At 36.9% G+C, this 21806-nt stretch overlaps 1 protein-coding gene across 4 annotated transcripts in view; it reads left to right on the forward strand.

The window, feature by feature from the left end:
- The window catches only part of CCDC91 (coiled-coil domain containing 91), a 117367-nt gene that overhangs the window by 85832 nt on the left and 9729 nt on the right, over positions 1-21806 (forward strand). For all 4 annotated transcript variants that reach the window (XM_042050709.1, XM_042050706.1, XM_042050707.1 and 1 more), the window contains one exon: positions 6691-6804. In XM_042050709.1, the coding sequence (XP_041906643.1) occupies positions 6691-6804 (114 nt within the window). The remainder of the gene's footprint in view (positions 1-6690; positions 6805-21806) is intronic.

Consider the following 21806-nt stretch of genomic DNA (forward strand, 5'->3'; position numbering starts at 1 on the left):
AAAGAAATAAAAAAAAGAACCTTTAATTTATTAAAAGAACTAACATAAACTCTGCTTCCTCTTGGACATGAGCAAAAGCACTAAGGCAAAATTATCTTACCAATGGGAAAGTATTTCAGGAAAACTGAGGCTGTGGTGTCTCATTCAGCCAAGCCACAACTGAGATATACTGAGATATACAAAGAAAAAATATTTTTGCAAGAAAAGTGAACTAAAAGGCTTATGGGAAAAAAAAAAAGTGAACTTTCCAGTGGTCTTTGCTGAGTAAATCTTTAAGAATTAAAGATGATTGAGTATGTTCACACTTCTGAAAATTCATGTGGTGGTGTTCTTTGCAGAACAATAAATTTGTAATTTATGGTCTTAGAAAACATTAATATAATTTTACTGGCAAGCATCTAGGTAGTTGAAAAATAATTTATTCTTTAGACTGTGTTTAATGACTTTCCATGGATTTATAAATACCAGCATATGCCATTGCTTAGAAGGTAAAAGAAAAATGTCGAGTGAATGGCTCCTTACCTGCTACATTATCAAAACTTTTTTGGTTTTCATGCTCATCTACTTGAGGGAGTGCTTCTGTTGGTAGTTTGGCGAGCCTGAGTGAATTTGGTACTGAAATTCTCAAGGATTTCCACACCCAGCCATGTGTAAGGGATTCAAAGATATGTAAATGAAAACATGAAGCCATTGCCTTTATACCTGAGGAAATATCTTTTGTTTCTTTTCTACAAGTCCTAAACTTAGCTGTTGAATTTTTGTTGAAAATTACTGTCTAAATATTTTTCCCCACTACCCTGCATTTGAGAAGGTTGTAAGGACTAAGAAGGAAAAAAGGTTTTCTAAAAAGTTATTTCCCACTCTGGCTTTCAGTCAGATTTATTAGCTATTAAATGGCCCTTTCGTAGCCCTATAATCTGTAAAAAACAACTTCACTTTCTCTCATGCATCCAATGAGTAGGTATGGAAGGAATTTTTTGGTGGATAGTATAAAGGGAAAAAAGGAAATATATGGGGATTATACATTTGTCTTGTCTTTTCATTGTCCAATAAATTTGTTCTGTGCAAGATTGCCTCTTGTTTCATATCAAATTTGGAAGCCTAACTCACTTTTTCCTCCATGGCCCCTTCATGAGCTGTTTCTGTATACACTGAAAACCCTGATAATCTCTGTGATGTCACTTTATGAATGCATTGCTGTCGCTCAGAGGTTTCTTAGTCTTTCTTTTTTTCCTTTCCCACTTCCCAAATACTTTCTGCACCTTCAAGAATGTTGCTTGTTACTCCGGACTGTATCATGGTTTTGTTTCAGATCTAATTGTAAATATAGTTTTTGTTTACAGGATGCATTTGGCATCATATCTGTAGGAGAAAAAATATGTATCTAACAACATAGGTACAATCTTAAAGCAAGATCCCACTTTTCCTTTATTTTTATTAATGCTTTTTTTTTCTTCTCCTTTGAAAATAGCCATAATTACTGTTGTAACTTTCCAACCCTTTACTCCATCACTCTTTCTCTGTTAAATAGGCTATAAACTGCTTTTTGCCTCTGTTTCAGGGTTTGCTGTTGTCTCTTTTTCATCATTAATCACTCTATTTATAGTATTTCTTACCAGAAAATCAACTTTTACCTAGATTGGCATTGCTTGCCCTTCTTCTATGATGTTTTTTTTTACTTGGGAGGATTTTAACATGACACAGTATTAATTTAATTTCCTTAAAATTTAATTTCTTTATCCTCAAAGCTCTTTGTGTCTATGATATACAGAGCTTTGAGGGCATTTCCAGTTAAGGAAATACAAACTATTATGTTTATCAGTCTCTCTTTGTCCATTTGTTACTTTTTCTTTTTTCACAAGGGTTTCAGAGTGCTGTGGAGGAGTCAGAGTTTGAAATACTCCATTTATTCTGTTTCTGAAATACTCAGCAAAATGGCGTATTTGTTAATGTAATTTCAGAAATAACTTTAATTTTAGACTCTGTAGGATTTTGATTGGGTGGGATGGTCCTGATCTTTGGAAGAAGAAATGGTTTTTCAGTAACAGGCTTGGACTGTTGTAACATTGCTCTTTATGTTCAATATCTTACGGATTCATACAAGAAGTTGTTGGGTTTTTTCCTCTATATTCCGATTCCTACCTAAATAGTCTATTGATCATATGGTATCTCACAATGTGCTGAAGAACTTGCTCTTCAAAGGACCTCTTCTCCTATTTCTGTTGCCTTTATTGTTCAACTTGCAGTGGGAGTGTGTGCTTACATTTCTCTCAAGAAGGTAGCAAACCATTATTTTCAGTTTTACTCTGTTCTTGTTTTCCCACTGTCTTGCAGAAACATTACTGTGGCCAGTGTTTATGGAGACACATTAAAAGAAAAGGTTGTGTAATATTGAATGTGAGAGGAAGGACACAGCTCAGTAGCACCGAGTGGAAAGAGATCCCTGCCACTAGATGAATTTATTTTTAATATGCTTGCAGAGTCTGGAAAAGGAATAGTTCACTGCATACAGACTTCAACCATGTCTGACTTCAGAAGTAGATTGTAGTAGTTTATAACCACAGACATTATAATTTGAGGGTTACTATTTTCTGAAAAACCACTAACATTGCAGTCTGTGGTTGCATTTCCTAGATAAAGTTTAGTACTGCCACCTGATCCTTGTGTGGAAACAAAAGAATTTTCCTATAAAATTGCAAAGCAACATATGGCTTGCTTTATTTTTCAAATACTGTCTGGAGTTCTCTGGTGTATTGAGTACACTGCTTTTTCTTTCTGCCTTCCTACAGATTCATATGTTGTGATTGTGTGGTTGTCATTTCCAATACATGGTTGACTGTGATTTGTCAATTGAGTATTTGAATAACTGTATTTTATTTTTGATTAGGTATTTTTATCTTCTAACTGGTGTCATGTCAAGCACATGTATAGACAGTCATGTAAAGAAGCCAACTTTGTGATTATAATTTGGTACTCCAGCCACTGATCAAATATGTAAAAAAAAATAAAGGTGCCATTTTGTGGAGTGTCCTTCCTCAGCTTCTTACAGGAAACTGGGTTTTCCCATTGTCTTGATTCTATTAAAATAGCACTAAGAGGCTCAAATAACATTCTCCCTTTGTAGTTAAAGATGCAACAAGGGCCAATTTTTACCTTTGCAACCAAAATCTAAGTTAGGATAAAATCCAAAGGTAGATATAGCTTAAGAGGAAAGAGCAAAGAGATGAAGGAAAAGTAAATACATGCCAAGAAAATGTACCTGCAGCTAAGGCTTTTGTTCAACAGTAATAGGTAATGTCTGAATTTAAATACCTTTATATTAGTTGATAATTTACTCTAATGACAGAAATAGAGCAAAGACAGACAGTGACTGAGAACTTAGAGGAGAGCACTTAGTGGAAGGTTGTATAAAGGAAGTGAGGACTCTTGTCATAGAGGGAAAAACTAGTATCATTGATTAAGATCAAAAGTACATGACTGAGTTGACTAACGAAATACTGTGCACTGTTTGCTCTTTGAAGACTTCTGAGAACTGAATGAAAGGGATAAAAGAGTTTTCTTTCCATTCATTGATGTTACAGCAAAGGTGTCTTTTGCTAGTCTCGAGTGTCGTTGTTTCACAGGACTCTGTTTGCCCATTTTGAGCTGCAGGTACGGGACAGTGCAAACCAAATCAGCCAGTTCAGGAGCCTTGTCAGGGCTTGTAGGGCCTGCTTCTTAAGACATATCCTGGGAAGAAGGCTGTGTTTTATGGAACTGTTTCATTTCTCCTGAATCTAGTGAGCAGGATAACATTTAAACTCAGATGAGAAACAGGCATTCAGATCTCCAAGAAATGGATCCATGTGATTCATCCTAGGGTATGGTTGGTGAATAATCACAAAAAACCCCAACAAATCAAAAGTGTTGTGGACAACTGCCAGCAGTCTGGTAAATCCAAATGTTGGGATGAAGCCCACTAAAGTAGGAGTCTTTTTCTGCAGTCACATGAGATTGTCCAGTCTGATGGCTACAGGATCTGTCTGGTGACAGTAACAGTTGAGATGATTTTCAGATGGTAACTGGTGGTGATCAGTTTCTGAAACAGAAATGTTTATATATTGGGAAGATATATCAGTACTTAATTTAGTTAACCGGAATGTGGTAGATGAATCACAGAATCACTTATGTTGGAAAAGACCCTTGAGTCCCTCTGTTAACCTCACTGCCAAGGCCACCACTAAGCCATGTCCCCAAGTGCCACACCTACACATCTTTTAAATACCTCCAGGGATGGTGATTAACCACGTCCCTGGGGACTTGTGCCAATACCAGTGGAAATGAAAAAGAATTCTTTCCAATTTTATTTTTTCTGTTTTAATGTCAGTGTAATAAACTGGTGTTCCATAAAGATACTGCTAGTGGTTTCTGTTTCCTTGCATTTTATTAATAGACTTGGAGAATTTAATTGTGTTTTTATTTGGACTTTATAGTCCAGATATTTATTCAGACTATGTAGTGTTTCAAGTATCGTATCAAGGGTACTTAACATGCTTTAATTGATTGTAAGTATTTTCTGAGTGTAAAATTTTCTACATATTAAGATATAGCAGCTTATCAGTTCTGTAATTTGCTTTGAAGAATTTAATGGGATAGAGTATGGAATTTTTTCCATTCAAACACAGGACAGTATTTTGGGACCTTTTGACAAATTAAACTGGCATGAGAATATAATTACAAGAACAGCATATTTCTGTAATATGTAATTTTCTGCTACTTTTTCTGTTAGTCTTGCCAGAGTTCTGTAGTGAAAGAGACCTTTTTCTCAGGATTTTTCTTTGGTAACTGAATTAAAATAGAAAAAAATCATAATCACTTTTCACAACTATGATTTTCATATGTACTGCTTTCCAGAACAGTGGGGACTACATAGTTACACGTTTTAAATTTGGGATTTTAGACTTTTTCTGCTATAAAAATAGCAAAAGTGTAGTTTTGCAGAAACTATTCCGTTTTGGCTGAAATAGAGCAAACAACTAAAGGTAAGAAATAGAGCTTTCTTTTTCAGTTGAATAACCTCCACTGAAGGGAATTTTTTTCAAAAAAAAAAAAGGAGTTTGATCCAATTCAGTGGATTCTTCATTTTCTACACTAATAGCATATTGTAAAATGCCACTCTTAAATATACAGATGAATTACACAACTTCATAAATATCTTGTACTTCCAAAACCTTAGAATTCCACCTGTCCTCTGGCCAACCTTCCCCACTCCCACAAACCCAAGTTGTAAATACGTATCATAAAATGTCTGTATTGCTCTGCAGTCAAGCAAACCTGTAAACAAATCTGTGGGTAACAGTGTTATGTCTAACCAGTGAAGACTAATAAGGAATCCATTTATATTAACCTTTGATTTTCTAAAAGTCTTGATTTAAAAAAACCCCCATAAATCACGTATGTGAATAAATATGTTCGAAGTCATGTTGTGTTCCTTTTTGAACCACTGGGGTTTTTTCCATTATTTCCTGCTTAATTCTTCAGGCACACCACTAGTGTTTCTGTTTCTTCCAAATTGGAATGTCTAGAACAAAGTTATAGGAATTGCCAATTTCTGCCTGATTTCTCAGACACTCTCCATCTTCCTCTTGATCTATCCAACAAATCATTTAATATCATGTGATTACTCTTACTGGATGTTCTTTTCCTTTCTGAAAATGTTACATTTTCAGGATTTATCGGAATCTGAGGCTTGTCATTTTGTTCTCCTGAATCTTGGAAGTGGAACACTTGGATTAGTAATGTCATTACTTATTCCATGAGTGGCTTTGGGAAACTGGGACTTCAGTTTTGGGACAGTGACTTTAGGCCAGCAATTTGTTTCCTTAGCCAAATACTGGAGGTGATAGAGATGTTTTAAGAAGTGGTTCCTAGCCTTCTCTACTGTAATGCACTTGATGTAGGGTAATGCTAATTTGGATGGGTGGATGGGTGAGTATTTTTTTCTGCTTTTTACTGCTGTGTACAGAATGTCCCTGACAATTCCCAAACTTTGGAAGCAAATGATAAAATTTGACAAGTTTTTATATAAGTTTGCAAAAAGCTTTGATAATTTGTATCACAGTATAGAAGCAGACTTTGGTGGTGTGGGAATGGGTCAGAACTGCATCAGGGGAGGTTTAGACTGGACATTGTGAAGCTCTTCTTTACAAGAGGGTGGTCAGACACTGAGAGAGAAAGGTGGTCAATGCCCTAAGGCTGGTGGTGTTTCAGAGGCTTTTGGAGAATCCATTAAAAATGTGCTTTAATTCTTGAGCAGCCCTGAAGGGCTCAGGCAGCTGGAGCAGATGATCTTGCAGGTCTCTTCCAACTGAAGTGGTCTGGCCTGGTAACAGCAATGGGTACATCCCTGCCATCCCTGCTCCTGGTGGAAAGTAAAACCTGCATTGCTTTTTTGTTTTCTGCTCTCAGGGAACACTGTATTCTATTAACACAGCTTTAAAGGGATTATTTCTCTCTCTTTTTCTCTCTTATTTTGCCATTTAGTGCTGAATTTATAGCTTTTTAATAAAGATACTGCGTATATTTAGGATAACTATTATTGAGAGAAGAGCATAGAGGCAATAAAAATTTAGCAGGAGGAAAAGGGATGATCTTTAGCACATTTGTGAAGTATTTTTTTCATATACACTTACATGCTTTTCTTTTGAAAAGGAAATTGTCAAGGAAGCATTAATGGAGGAGCAGAAACGAAGTGAAAAGGCAATCGAAGAAGCAGTAAAAAGGACAAGAGAAGAAATGATGGAGTATATTAAAGAGCAGAAGAGGGTGAGTTACCATTGGATAATGGGTTTCAACATGAAGTGAGAAACTGGCAAAATTTATTAAACCTCAAACCTGTCTTAAAATGCACAGGAGAACAGCATCAGGAGTTAGGTCTTCAGATCTTTCACTCATTTATTCAAACAATTTGTTATTATGATGTATTTGTTCATATGTATTTATAGACTTTTAAGTACATCACAAGCTGAAAAAGAGAAATTAATAGTTCAGTTAAAATTTATAGCATTTCTTATTACATAAAGTAACATAAAGGTGGGGCATAAATGCAGTCTGTCAAATTTAAGTTGTGATCTGAGTTCAGATCATAGAAAGCATTTCAGTATAAATAACAGGTGCTATTTTGTGTTCACAAATGAACTTTATTGTGCAGTTCGTATGCACACAAAGGTCATTATTTTTTTCCTCTCAACCCATATTATGCGAGAACCTGAAAATGTACTGGTATTCTATTAAGCATGATTTATAGTCAGTGCATTGGTCTTGTTATGAAATGTTGCAATGTTCTGAAAGTTGTTTTCAGTTGTTCTGTTAATGCTATATCCTGGCAGTTTAATGCTTGTGTATAAAGAGTAAAATGTAGCTCAAGGGACTTTGATTCGCTTTCAGTAGGAGGAGAAAAAAATAACACACTTCTCCCCTTTGAAGCTCTTTATAAAAACATAAACAAAAAATAATTTTTAAAAACCTCTTTCATATGGCAGTAGCAGCCCGAGATCAAATTTCAGGACTCTCAATAAACAAAATCACTCAGCTTGAATCTAATGGGTAATGTTGTCCTGAGAAGGAAATAGAAATAATGAGCTTGGCCTCTGCCTCTATATTCCCTGCTTTTATGGGTTAAATAATAGTATGGGAAATAGGATTTGCCTTCAGAAGTTTCACTCTGCTACTTGTTAAGATTGCAGTTGGGTGAGCTCCTTCAATTATTCTGTGTCTGGAGAAATTTCCTTTCAGCAGGATTTGTTTGATTTGGAAAGACAATTTAAACAGAATCCAGTGCAAAACATGATCCATAAGGATGTTTGTGCATATCTGAAGTCAATTGCTTACAAAGGATGAGCTGTGGGGAAGGTGAAAGTAGGTCTACTATTAAAGTAACTTGTGTCATAAATAAATGGGTCAATAAGGCCTTCAGTGCAGATATGTATGAAAATATCTTCAAAGAAACAAAATCCTCTTTGGTTTGTCTAGTAGGAGCATAAAATCCTTTCATTTCAAAGAGCATATTCAAATATTTCAGTCAATCTTTTTCTCTTTTTGATCAGTTAAAACATATCCATTAATTAAAAAAAAAAAAACACATAAGGGCAGCTAGATTTTTCTGGCATAAGATTTATAAAGACTGCCTGTATTCAAGTTGGAAGTGAAAGATTTGTGTAACTCCAAATCATGTAGCATAATAGCTTTTATGTGATTACCTAAGAGGCAGAGGAAATGAACCTTGGTCAAAGCTCATGCACCTGTAAGAGTAATAAATATACTTTATGGACTGTGCTAAAAAGTAGCAGGTTATGGAAGGAATTCCTGGAAAGAACTCAGGGAAAATGCCTTGTCTAGGATTCTGACAGTTTTTTTCTTTGAGTGACAGGAGCATAAATTTGCAAAGGTGGTAGTGGACACTCTGTGTCATCATTGTTTTGAAAATCAGTTTGTAGGACCCTTCCAACCATGGGCACAGCAGTATTTGTACCTGGTTGGCAGGGGATTATTTGAATTAGTAGAAAGTTGCTTTACAAAAAGCAACAATATTATCATGCTAAAATGCTGACAAGATCAAACGTAACTTCCTCTGTATTGAAGGCACAAAAGCCACCAAAGGTAGCAGAGGATTTGTTGGCATGTCTTTCCACCTTCAAAAAAAGGACACTAAAGCTAAAAAAAAAAAAAAAAGAGAAACTGCGATGGAAATGGGTTTTTCATACAATAAATGAAGATGGGGCATGCATTGTAATTATGCCACATGAACCCAAGATTTTACAGATATATAGCACTATACTGGCAACAGTTCAAGTTAGATACTGCAGTCCTAGTTTTATTTTCTCTGTTCTATATTAAATAGAACATTTTATACTAGAAAAATGTTTCTTTTTGACGTTGCCACAGCTAACACCTTAAGAATGTGGATATCTAAGATGTGAAGGAAATTTTGATCAGGAATTAACTCTTTGTTATGTCATGATTATTTCATAACCACCACCATTCTGAAGAAGGCATCAAAAGTGAACTAGAGTCAGGCTGTCCCATCTCTTCAAAGACATCTTCCATAGTTGCCAAACTCATAGGGATTTATTTAAACATTCGTAACACCTTGAAGAATCCTTCTGAGTCAAATTCAAATACACATGCGTCAGCTGTTAGCCAGAATTGCTTTCCCCAGCCAAGGTCCATCCACATTATGTCCAGAAAGTTATCTTTATAAATTGCCTGAAGGTACATTTGACTGTGTAGTATTTCTTTGCCTGTGTTTGCAGTAAATATCAGGAAGGCAAAACAATGCTTCGCCTTGCTGCTGGTGGGGTGGGAAATGAGGGGACAGAGGTGAAGGGTAGCACACAGGTTAAAAAGGCACTGAAGTAGGGCTAAATGGCAGGCCACTGCTTTCACTTCTGTCATAAAAATGAATGTTATTTTTGGTTTGGATTTAATGCATATCATGTGCCATAGATCTCTATCTGAGGCACAGATGTAGAGGGAGGCAAAATCTGTCAGTTTGGCTAGAACTGAGTAAAGAGCAAGGAAGCATTTGTCCTTGGGTATCCAAAGTCCACCTATTTTGATGTAAGCTCAAGATTCACAAACCTATTTATCAGAATTGCCTTTTGCTGCCTGATGTTCACCATCCTGTAACCTCTGGCCCTGCACTGTGGTTTCTGATCACCTGAGTGCTCTGGAAGCACCCAGTGCTATGACAAGCCCTAGCACATGAATTGCCCCAAGAGGCACTAATTGACACAGTCCAGCCCCTGAGGATGTGCCTGTGTTAGTGAGTGCTGGGAGGTGTTTGCCAGCTTTTTGCATTAATTGCTTAAAAGTTCTAGTGTTTGTTTTTATACTGAATGTTTGTGAAGGCATTCCCTTTTATGAGGCAGAACAGCTCTGTTCTTTTTTTTAATTCAGAGGTTTTTTTAGGGGTTAATAGTTTTACTTTGCTCAAACATCTTGCTGATGTGGTAGAATATATGTACATGTGTGTACATAGGCTCTCACATGTATGTGTATGCATCCAGATTTTTGTTTGTTACCCGGGGATCAGAGCAAAGAGTAGAGCCCACTGTCCTGTAAACTCTGGCTTAGGTTAGGGTTCCCAAACCCTGATCCCTGGGCAACGAGACAGAGGTATAGCAGTGCCCTTCAGTGACCCGTACAACTGCATTGCTTTTGTAATATTTTTGGTTAAAATCGGATTAAGGGGTACATGCTGCTCTGTTAGGAGTATAAAGACAGGCTGGGCCTATCCCTGCTCCAGTTTTTATGGACTTCACATGGGGCTTTGGCCCATGTACCAAACACTTTGCTTCAGTTGGCTGATGCTGAATTAAGTGGATATAAACATAACTTTGTCCCAAAGTGCAGTTTGTAAGCAGTTCCAAGGAACTTTCCCATTTGTTTTTTGCGCCGGAGTGTGATGCAGTTCCAAGGTTGACTGAAATTTTGGAGGTGTGTTGAAAGCATTCCAGATATGTGAGCAGAAGAGAAGTGTGATAATTCCCTGTGTAAAGTGGGGTCCAGACCACGGCTTTGGACTCGTCCTTTGTCTCCTTTCCCTGGTCCAAGATGTGAAGAAAAGGAGGTGCTCCCTTCACTTGATGGTCCATGAAGCTGTAGAGTGAAAGACAAGAATTGCTTTAAAGTAGTAAAGTGAATTTTCTGAATCCACTGGTCTGAGAGAAGCCAAGCCAGCTCACTCACAGGAATAATGCTTCATTTCTGAACAGAAAACAAGCCGAAAATAAATAGTAAAATAGCAGATAAGCAGTATCTGAATAAAATAAATATCAGTATTGGAGTATATTTATGTCCTTGCTTCTTAATCTTATTTCGAGGCGGTGTGTGGCCTTTTCTTTGCCTTCATAATGTGGACCTACAGATTTTGTGCAGTTGAGTGTAGCTCCTGCTGTTCTATGAAGACAGTTCCTGAAATATAATTACATTTTATATGACTGGCTGAGATGATTTTTTTTTTAATTAATTTGCAGATAGAAAGTAAAAGAACCAACCAAACTTATTTTAAAAAGTTTTAAAATAACTGAATGAAAATATTGAAAGCTGTGTAATACTGACTTAAGCAAGTATGTGTGTCTGTCAGGGGACATCTGTACAGACCAGAATGTCACCCAGAGAGTTCTGGTGGAGTTTTCTATTTCCAGGTGTCTCATAAAAGATATAATGATCAAGACAATTAATTGGTCACTACTGTACTTCAAACTGTTTCCAATTATTTGTTGTTAGAAAGGTCAGGAAATTCTTTTCTCTGCTTCTTATTTTTTCATTCTTGGTCAGTGTTCCAGCTTCTTGAACATAGGCTGCAAATGTTGCTCACCTTTTGTTAAAAACTAAGCATTTTTAATTCTAAAATCACAAAAATGTTTGGAAGTCTTGTAGAATAGAGATCTACAAAAGTATTCTGTTATAATATTCAGGTATTTTGTCTGCGCTACAGGTTGCAAGTTGTTTATAAATGTCATAGTTCAGTAATTTACTGCCTATTCATTGCAATTGAATGCTTAAAAATACTAATTCAGTATGTTTCATTTATTTATTACATATTTAAAGCAGACAAAAAGCCAGTGATCTAGTCGTATTGTGCCTACTGTTTATGTACTTTTTAATTTTTGTGACTATTAGCTGTACAGAGATAAAAATTAATTCTTGAAGCTGGTATACAAAGGAGAGAGTAAGTCACAAGAGGAAAAGTTTTCTACCAAATAAATCTTGTGCTGAATAGAATTTTTAAAGAAATTTTCTAAATTACAAAGATTCACTTCATGAGATGAGTAGCCAGCCAAAAAGCAAATATCAATTTTTCCTACTTACATTGACATTCATCTCCTCTCAGGAAAACCTACTGCTTGTTTTCTGACAGCAAAGCTGAGGATATTAATCAGTCCCCTTTTGTCTGCTAATTGTGCACAGCTCTCGTTGGTTTGAAAGGGCATTTTTTGGCCTGTCAGGGAAGAACTACGTGTTTGGGCTTGAGTAATCACTGGAATGACAGATTTGTTTTTAATGCAGCCCCTGTTTCCCTGAAAGTCAGACACTTGTCATAAATGCACTCCCATCCTGATTTAAGGCTCGGGTTCTGGGAGCAGAGATGTCACCATTATAACGAAACTCACTGCACTACTGTGTGTTCCCACATGATTTGTGCAGCTGTGCCTCATAACCTTTAAAGAAAACAGAACTAAACATTTCTCTGACTAACGTCTACCAAAATACTGCAGAATTAAGAATAGCCAAAGAGATACTTCTGGGGGTTTCATATTTAATAGATCATTTTCTCTGATATTACAGAAATTAAGGACCTATTTCAACCACAGTATTTATATTTAAGAATCACTAACAAGCTGGTATAAGCCATGTCTGTCTTACAGGAAAGCGAAAAAAAAAAAGCCAACAAGTTTCTCTTCTGATTTTGCATGAAGGAAATACCCCTTTACTTTGGTAATAATACAGCTGCTTTTGAAAAACAGAATTCCAGGCTCATCCCAGGGATGTGTGGGATGTGCCAGGACAGGCAGCTTGGCTCTTTGCTATGTAACCAGAAGAACCAGAGTCACTTTTGCTCTTTTCTGAAAAAGTATATTTGGAAAATACTGTTTTACCCTGATAACACACCTTTATAGAAGGTCAGCTCATCTCAGGCAAGAGCAAGTCATACATTTTCCCACTTTTGGTGGGATTATTCTGCAGTGAAACAAGTATTTACCACTTGAAGAGGGAATTGTGCATTTTATTCTGTGCAGAGATGCAGTGTAGCCACAACGCTTTTCAAGGGAAGAAAAATAGTGATGGAGTTATACCCAAGACAGCAGGACATATCTATGAGTAAATCAAATTAAAACTGCTAATTTCCTCCATGGTTATCCTTGTTTTTCAGGGTTATTTCTAATAATGTACTGTATTTATGGAGTGTATTTTCTATATTATTTTGTCTGAAGGAAGCAAGTAGACCTATGTTTTTGCCTTTTGAGTAGATTTCTAACTGATACACTGACTTTTGGGTTTGGTTATGGTACAAAATCCCATTTCAGGAGATTTTTAAGTGGCATGTGTTACATTTCATAATAAAATATATTCATACAGATTTGATTTATCATGAATGCACTTTTAGAACTTCTTGGGGTTTTTATGTTTGATTTTCTAGTTCAGCAACAAAGCCTATATAAATATATTTTGAAAGCAGCTTTACCAATATAGATTGTGGAAGGTGATCTATGTTACAATTGCTATAACCCCTGTTATTTATGTAGGTAGATACTTAAAATGTGAAATACTTTCTTTGCAAGTTTCTCATTCAGTGGTATTTTAAGAGAAGATTTTATGATGAAGACTAATCTCTTATATTTAGTTATTTAAGGTAAAGACTGCAAAAGAATGCACGAAGTTCAAGTTTAATTAGATTAATCCACCTTGTTGAGGAGAGGATGCAAATTCCTTTGGGTTTTCAAATTGTCTGAGGAACTGTCTGTAATTCATTCCTGAAGTCTGACCTTATGGGAAGATATGTCCACCTCTACATAGTTACTCTCTTACTCATCCATCAGAACCATCACAGAAAATGGTCCATTTTCTTAAGTTTTTCTTAAACAAATCTGACTAAAAGTTCTCCCTTTACATATCAAGTGCTGCAGTTGAAATAAAATTTTAGTTTGTTACAAGATTCACATAAATGCCTTAGTTATCATATAAGTCATATAGTCTTTATAAAGACCTTGTAACTTATAGCCCTTTTTGTAGTAAGAATTAGATGAAACTAATGAGGAAGGTCAGTACAGCAGAAGAGAAATAGGATGTCTGTCTCATGCCTGAAACTGGCTATGATTGTAAAAAAAGGATTTGAAAACAGTGTTACTACCAGAAAACACCTTCAAACATCAGTTTAATTGGGAATAACAATGGCTTATTGACCTCTCTTATTAGACAGAAAAAAACACGTTTTTTCTCGCTATTGAGACTTAATTTTCTTCTTTCAAAGGTGATATTATCGTTGCAGAAAAATCTCTATATGTAATTGGTGTTTCTGCCCCTGAGGAAATGTGACGAGGCTGGACCCATTTTCTTCTTACCCATACACCAATCTTCACGCTTATTGTCCTAACTGCAATTAAAGCAAATTTTTATTGCAGTTTGGCTTTCTGTCCAACTAAGAATTGACACAGAGTTCAGCTACTGGTTATCTATATTTTGTCTTTCCTGAAATTACTGAATTGGTTGCTTTCTAGACTTTTATTATGTGGGTAACATCTCCATACAGCTGAGAAGTCCTTGACTTCTTGACTGCACCTTTGCTTTCTTCTCTGTGCTTCTATACATGCACAATGGTAACTCCTTTTATGATAAATCTACTGGCAGTAACCATTGCAATTCAACAAAATCTCCTTTTGGAACGTGAATCCTAATGTAGCTTTAAACCCAAGAGCTCACATTCTTCAGGTGCTAATCGCATTTAGATTAGAAATTACTTCTTTTGCTTTATTTATATTGCCTAATTTTTTTCAACTGTGCACATCCAGTATTTCTTTTCTTTTCAGTAAATATGCTCAATTATTTTATTTCTAGTAAAGTAGATGATAGTTACACAACTGACATGATAATGAATGGAAATAAAATAAGAAACCTGTATACCTGCCTTTCAGAAATACACTCCATATGAATGTGAAATGATGTTGCTTTGAAAGGCTTCTAAATTGCCTACTAATGTCTTGAACAGAAAAGAACTGTTTCTATATAGTACTACATTAACTTCAGTAACTAGACTGGTATTCTAGTTACTGCAGGTTATTACATCTAATATTCAGTTTTGTAAAATTTATGGTTGACTTTATGGTTCCAGCAGGAGTGCTGATGTGAGTCGTGTTGAGGACTGATGTGCTTGCATGGTTAAAAAGCGTTTGATGCAACCATTTTTGGCTCTAGCTTAGAACAATAATAAGGATCCAGCACTCTGCCCCCTTTCTAATTACTTACTCCAGAGGAGGTGCTACAAACACACAAATCTGCTGCTTTCAGACCTGAATCATAGAATCACAATGGTTTGGTTTGGAAGGGACATGGAAGATCATGGTGAGTTCCAATGCCCCCACCATGGGCAGGGACACCTCCCACTAGATGACCCAGGACACCATCCAACCCTGCCTTGAACACTTGCAGGGATGGAGCATCTGCAGCTTCTCTGGACAACCTGCTCCAGTGTCTCACCACCCTCTGATTAAAGAAATCCATGAAGTCTGCAGATAAAAGCGGAGGGTTTCTACACAGTACTGTTGGTTAGGCCATGAATTGACACCTCCTGGGTCTCACTTTGTTACATTGAGGAGCTGATTTTAAAGATAAAGCTTGGAATTCACTCAGTTTATTGGATAGCAGGCTAGAGTATGTTACATCTCCTATGCTTCAAGTTAACTTTGTGTGTCAGTGGTGGAACAAGTCCTGTACGAATTCCTGGCGCACCCTTTCGTCGTTCTCCTTGGTAAATTGGCAGCTTCTTCAAGCTCCCTACCTGTGGCAGGTAAGTTATTGTTAATCCCTGGTTTGAGTCATGGGTGCAGTCTACTCTCTGAGTCAGATTAATTTGCAACCCGAATTCCCATCAGGGATCAGTGTCTTAGAGCAGAGTTTGTATAAGATATTCCATACATCCCATGTAGATCCAGACTGCAATTTTTCTCATATAGAGGACAGTTCCTATGCATCATGAGACATCACAGAAGCTGTGATTAAGATAGGCAGGGCTGACCATTCCCTTCTTGGGCAAGAGATCCCAATTCCTTACGTGGAACAGGGGCTTTATTTTACATTGCATTCCTTCCTCTAGATCCATCTAAATGGAGAGATTACAGAAGGCTGGAGACTGAGGGGAAAGAGAGGGAAAAACTAACAGTAGGAGCAACACACTCTTACCTTGAACACACTGTTTAGGAAAAGAATGTGGGAATATGAGAGATAACTTAAAGAGATGCTGGTAGGAGGTGTTCCAGTAACAGAGTTCTGATATTAGGATATCATATCCCTGTGAATAGGAAGGATCCCACCTGAGAAACTTGTGTCAGAAATTGGTGACTTTCATTTGTTGATCCATTCGTGTTAAATCATTTGCAAGATCATGTATCAAAACCAGGGAATTTAGTTTTGTAGGTAAAAACTCTTATGCCCTTAGGCAGTTATTATCAGAACTTTGATATGTGTTATTGTTTTGCAAGTGTGCTTGATTTCAAGAGTCAAGCACAGCTTTCTTCTGAAGGTTTATTATTTGAAGACAAGTGCAAGTGGGAGAGGTTATGAAAATCAGTTTCTTTTAAGTTATTAATCTCAAATGAGTGATTTTTTTTGCCTTTTTTTAAATATAATACTTGCTATATTTTAATATGCCTTAGAACAAAATAGGGTGTCATTACCATTCTTGTTCCTGAATGTTTGGCTTGGCATTTGATGCAAGGCCTCAATTGCAGGCTGACGTGCCAGCAGCTCAAGCTGAAAACAAGACTGCGGTGGGCAAACTCAAGATTTAATTTCAGAAAGAGTGTTTATATTTTCCCTGGGGCCCCATTAATGAGAGTCCAAACCCTAAATGTTACCACCAACACATTTTAACAGACCAGTTTCCCAGTTTTTAAAGTGTGGTGTCACCTTGAGTATTTTTCTTTCAATGTTTTCCCCTTCTTCTGACTTTTAAAGAAAAGCAATGAAGTTGTATCATTTTTGGCTGAATTCAGTGTCGTGTTTGGGGAACATAAAGTTCTGTGTAATGCAACAAAGCGGCATTTTAAAATGTTTAATCCTATCTTCTGTTTCCATATCAGCTATTTTAATAACAGCTGTAAGTTACTAGTGCAAAACTTCGTGTTACTGCAGAACACACCGCCATCCAGTGTGTCCTAGGGGTCCCCACAGTGATGTCCTGATTCCACCTGATGTCAGGACATCTGTGCCATGCCCAGGACAAACTTGTGACCAACAAATCAGTGCCAAGAGAGACAGTAGTGATGGGGTCACTGAGAGTTCCTTAGCTCAGTTTCCTGCTCCTTCAGCTGGGCCTGTTTTGTGGCTTTAATAGGATTAAAGAAACATTTACATTGAGGCTTTAGGAGCATTTTCACACTGCTCCTTTACCCAACTCAAAGAGCAGTATAAATCCAAAGGATTAAGCCAAGGATTTATGGGAAGTTGTAGTGTAAGATGAGTTTGGTGCACCTGGCTCTCCTTTTCTCCTCTGTGAATAAGACTCCTGAAGCACTGTGATGTATCTGCATGGGATGCAGAAGTGAGCCTGGCATTCCTTCCTGAACTTTTAAGTCTCTATAAGCTTTGAAATTATTGTTTCTAAATATTAAAAGGAAATGATAGTTTCCTGTGAAGGAATATAGTATTTCTATCGGTTGATCCTATCAGGCATTTTTCTTCGGAGGACATTTTGGCATTTTTCTGCCACTTTTCAATAGCAAAACATCATGCATTTGAGAGAATTTTTAATTTCCGGGAAATTATAGTGCTCTGTCTTCAACAAATGGAAAGGAGAAAAATATACAATTCTCTGCCACTTAGTTTCATTGAAATACAAAGGAAATTGTTAAATAACCAAAATTATAATTTTCAAACTCTTTGAGTGATCATTTATGCTGATGAAAGCAATTTAGTTGAAACTACATACATAGCCTATGGTAGGTTTTTTTACAATTACTTTAGAGAAAAATTGCCAGAGTTTGAAATTCTTTACTTAAGTTAAAACTGTTTCATATATCCTTTTGTGCCTCAGTGTATAAATCTACAAAGACTGAGATTATGCCTGTACTCTTCAGTCAGGCGAGATTCCAGTTGAAACTGGAATCAAGTGGTGTTGTTACTGAGAAAATATTGTGCTTATCAAAGCCAAAAAGGGAAAAAATAACAGGATGAATTATAACGTTAAGCAATGAGATGACTGGATACTATACTCTTTCAAAGCTACTCTTGTGATTGAGATGTATTGTGTTTTTAATCCGATGTGTATCGTCTTAATTACTGTAAGAGCAACTTTGGATTTGCTCTGAAAACACATAATTACTCAGCTGGCTCTGTGGATATAGAGTATTCAGAGGAATAAAGATTTGCAGTGTGCACTGTACTAATGTCACCCAGATCTATCTGTCAGTGGAGAGTGGGGTGGTTTTCTCATCATCAGGTGCTTAAGCAACACCTGAGATCTGGGGAAAGGCAAGATGTGTCATCCAGGGTCCCTCTCTTCTGCAAGTGTTTGATAAGAAAGCAGAGGAGGCTCTGAAATGTCCCTGTTGTCCATTAGGAAGGCTGGCTGTGACAGGAGGAAGCAAGGCATCTGTACACACCTCTGGCCCCCTGTAAGTGAGGCTCTCCTGTGTTTCTCCTGATTCATCCCTCAGTGTTAGAATTTCATGCTGTACTTCTGGAAATGTGAGAATTGTAACCAGATCATCTGTTTGAAGATTGGTTGTTTTGCGTTCTGTATGACTTCCTCAAAATATGCTTGGATATTGAGTAGAGAAAAAAATTTGAAGTTCTTGATTAGATATGTGGAATTAAGCATTTTTAATGCAACTTGTGACTCTTGTCTATGGGCGTTTTCAAGAGACCTTTTGATTAACCAAGAGTAGGTAATTTAAGCAAAAAAAAGAACAAGAACAGCAAACCCCAGAAAAGTCTATGGATCCATGTATGCAAATGAACATGAACGCCCTTATCTTGCCATCCTAGTGAGAAAGTTAGACAGGTCAGCTGAATGTTGAAGGTAAAATATTTAATATTCTATTAGACCGAATAAGTGAATGTTTTGAGGAGGAGGAGGAGGAGGACTGTTACCCAGGGTTCCAACAGAGGACTTTGGGGAGTTTTTGTCATTCCCATTAAAATAAAACCTTAATTCATTTGCTGTCTTTCAAATTCATCTATATGCTTGTAACTGTATTTGTATTTCACTGTCATAATTCAGAATTTATGAGTATGTACAACTAGGTATTTTTGTAACATAGCAGTTATAAATTTGATCTTAAGTTAGTGTAATCCACATTGCTTTGTACTAGATGGAAAATTTAATCAGTTCAATATGATCACTTGGATTAATTAAAGCTAAGAATATCATCTGAAATTTTATTTTCTTAGTCATAGGTCAACTTCTTGGCTTTTTCCAAGTCCCTGCTGTACCATTCTCTTAGCACCAAGGGGATCCTAAAGCATCTTAGAAAGTTAATGATGGCCGTGCTCAGCAAAGGCATTTTGGCATGCACCTGCAAGGCTGTCAGATTGCAAAAGAGAAGAGGCAATTGTTCCACTCTGATTTATTTTATTATGAGTTCCCAGTGCAAAGATCAGAAGTTGGGTCACTGCCTCTTCCATCCCTAGATTTTTGTGATGCTATTTTAATTACACTGGAATTGAACCCCAAAGAGACAAGGACAGAGTACAAAAGGGCCTTTGCTCCATTGTTTCTGTGACACACAGGGACAGTTTTGTGGTCTCTGTGTTTGTGTTGAGAAGATCCAGAAATCACACTCGTTTTAACGAGGTGATATGTAGAATTTCTCTGTCCATGTACCAGGATAAGTCCAGAGTAATTGCAGAGCCACCAAAGTCACATTACTTGGCAGATTGTCTTGGCTGTACAGTTCTGAGGGCAAATTATTTTTTGTCTTGTTCACTGCACAAATGAAATGAGTAGATAACTTTGTGTATAAGGATGGATTATTCTGTTCTGAACTGTGTTTTCCTGCAGCTGAGGAATATTCAGAGTTCAGGGTTTGTTTGGGTTTTTTGTGCTGCTTCTCATTTACACCCAAATCCTTTTATGTGGAGATACTTGAACCTCAGTAGTTTTATCTACTTACTCTTTTAGCTGGGGAATTATTGGAGACTTCTCATAGTTGGTTATATGCAGAAAAATTCAAGGTATTTTTACCCCAAATCTTGCAACTTCTTTGCTCTACTTCTCAGGTATGTCTGTTGCTGTTTTTATCCTTCTGCTGAACTCTGATTTAAAAAAAGTAAATGGTAAAGTTGGATTTACCATATGTGTTTTGATTAATCTTTCCTATGATTATTTCCTGCAATTGGATTCCTGCAGCAAAGCCAGTGGGATCAAAATTTGAGACTTAATCAAGTTGTCTATGAAGCTAGAGAAACATGTAAAGAAGTAAATTTTCTTACCTACAGCAGTAGCAAGATTAGATAGATGAAGCGAAGTGATGTGGTTTCCTGTTTACTTTTTGCATCCAAATCTTTACCCGTGTGTTAGAAATCCAGCAAGATGCTTCAATGACTTATAGTTAATAAATATATATGTTATTTTTCTGCTTTGGCTGCAGGCTACTGACTCATATAATTTGGTCAAGTATATTTTTCCCTCCCTTGCCCTCTCCCTCCACCCCACCCAGCTAAGCAACAGTTTATTCTCTCTTAATTTAGTAATGCAAAATAAGGTATTGCCGATGTGAAAAACTGCTGTTCTCTTTGTGGTTGTATGTTCTGGGTGTTATTATTTCTCTGCAAAGCCTTGACACAAGTTTGCATCTGGAAGAGCAGCAGAATAGCCAGGCAGGTACCCAAAGGAAACTGCTTTGGGGAATACTTCTCACCCTGTTGTTGAGAAGTCTCTGCTGGCTGGCAGTTGCAGGATTTGGAGTTGTGTGGAGCAGAAAGCCTGCAGATTATTGTGTTCTGCTGGTGATTTCTCCCTCCTCCTCTAGAATTTTCCTGCTTGTGGTATTGTAAGTGATGACCTGCTGAGAGCCATGAGTACTCAATCTGTGTGTGTTTTAAAACAAGGAGATCTTGTCTTTGATGACATTGTTGCAGCTGCAACTTTATGAACTGCTTCGCCAGCAGCTGCCCTGAATTTTGCTGCAGTAGCTTGGCTTCAAATTCCAAACTGAGTTTTCCAGTAAAACTTAGTAAAAAACATTATCAACAGCTTCAGTCTTCTCAATACTGAATACATTAGAAAGTGTGGTCTCAAAAATGTCTGTCTGAATAGTAGGACGTTAATTTTGTGTTCCCTGAACTTTAATTACATATCGTAATGCATATATATTGCCACAGATTTAATGCTAAACTTATCACAGATTTGCTGCAGGCTGATTTTCCTTGTTTAATTTCTTTGTGTGAATCCATCAACTCTAATCTACAATGGCAATTTTAGAAAGATACCTGCATTTCATGTGATACCATCTTTGCCCATGACTTCTAGAATATACTGTTTCATCCTGTCACATTTTAAGTTTCATTAAAATGAAAACCTGGCTGTTAAATCAAGTGTTCCTCAAAAACCAACAGGTGGGATTTTTCTCCTGCAAATTCGGTGTTTACCAAACTCCAGTGTGTTGTTAGGGGATGCTTTGCTTTAGAGGTAGTGGCATATGGTGTCACAGTTTCACAGGAGCCTTCAAATAATCATGATGCAACTCCAGTCTCCTTGATATCTAGGTAGATTAATTACAGCCTGACTTACTATGTTGTTTGTAGCTTCAGCTTTCCATATAACACAGTTTTTTCACCTCCGAGCCTGAAGCAGTGATTCTCTGTCATGTGTGTTATGAACCACCTGTTACACTTCTCAGAGGCAAGGAAGTTGTGCTCCTGCTGGGTCTCCTGTTAATGAAGGATCACATTAGGTATAGATGTTTAGAAAGCACCCATGGCAATGGAATAGCACTTACACAGCTGTGGTTTCACAGCCATGCAAATTATTAGGGTATTTTTTTTTTCTGTTTGTATATACTGCAAACACTTATGATGCAAGGATTATTTCTATTTTACATGCTTAC

Source organism: Corvus kubaryi, unplaced genomic scaffold (assembly GCF_017639235.1).
Source record: "Corvus kubaryi isolate FWS band 111438036 unplaced genomic scaffold, C.kubaryi_AGA036_p1.0 74, whole genome shotgun sequence".
Classification (NCBI taxonomy): domain Eukaryota; kingdom Metazoa; phylum Chordata; class Aves; order Passeriformes; family Corvidae; genus Corvus; species Corvus kubaryi.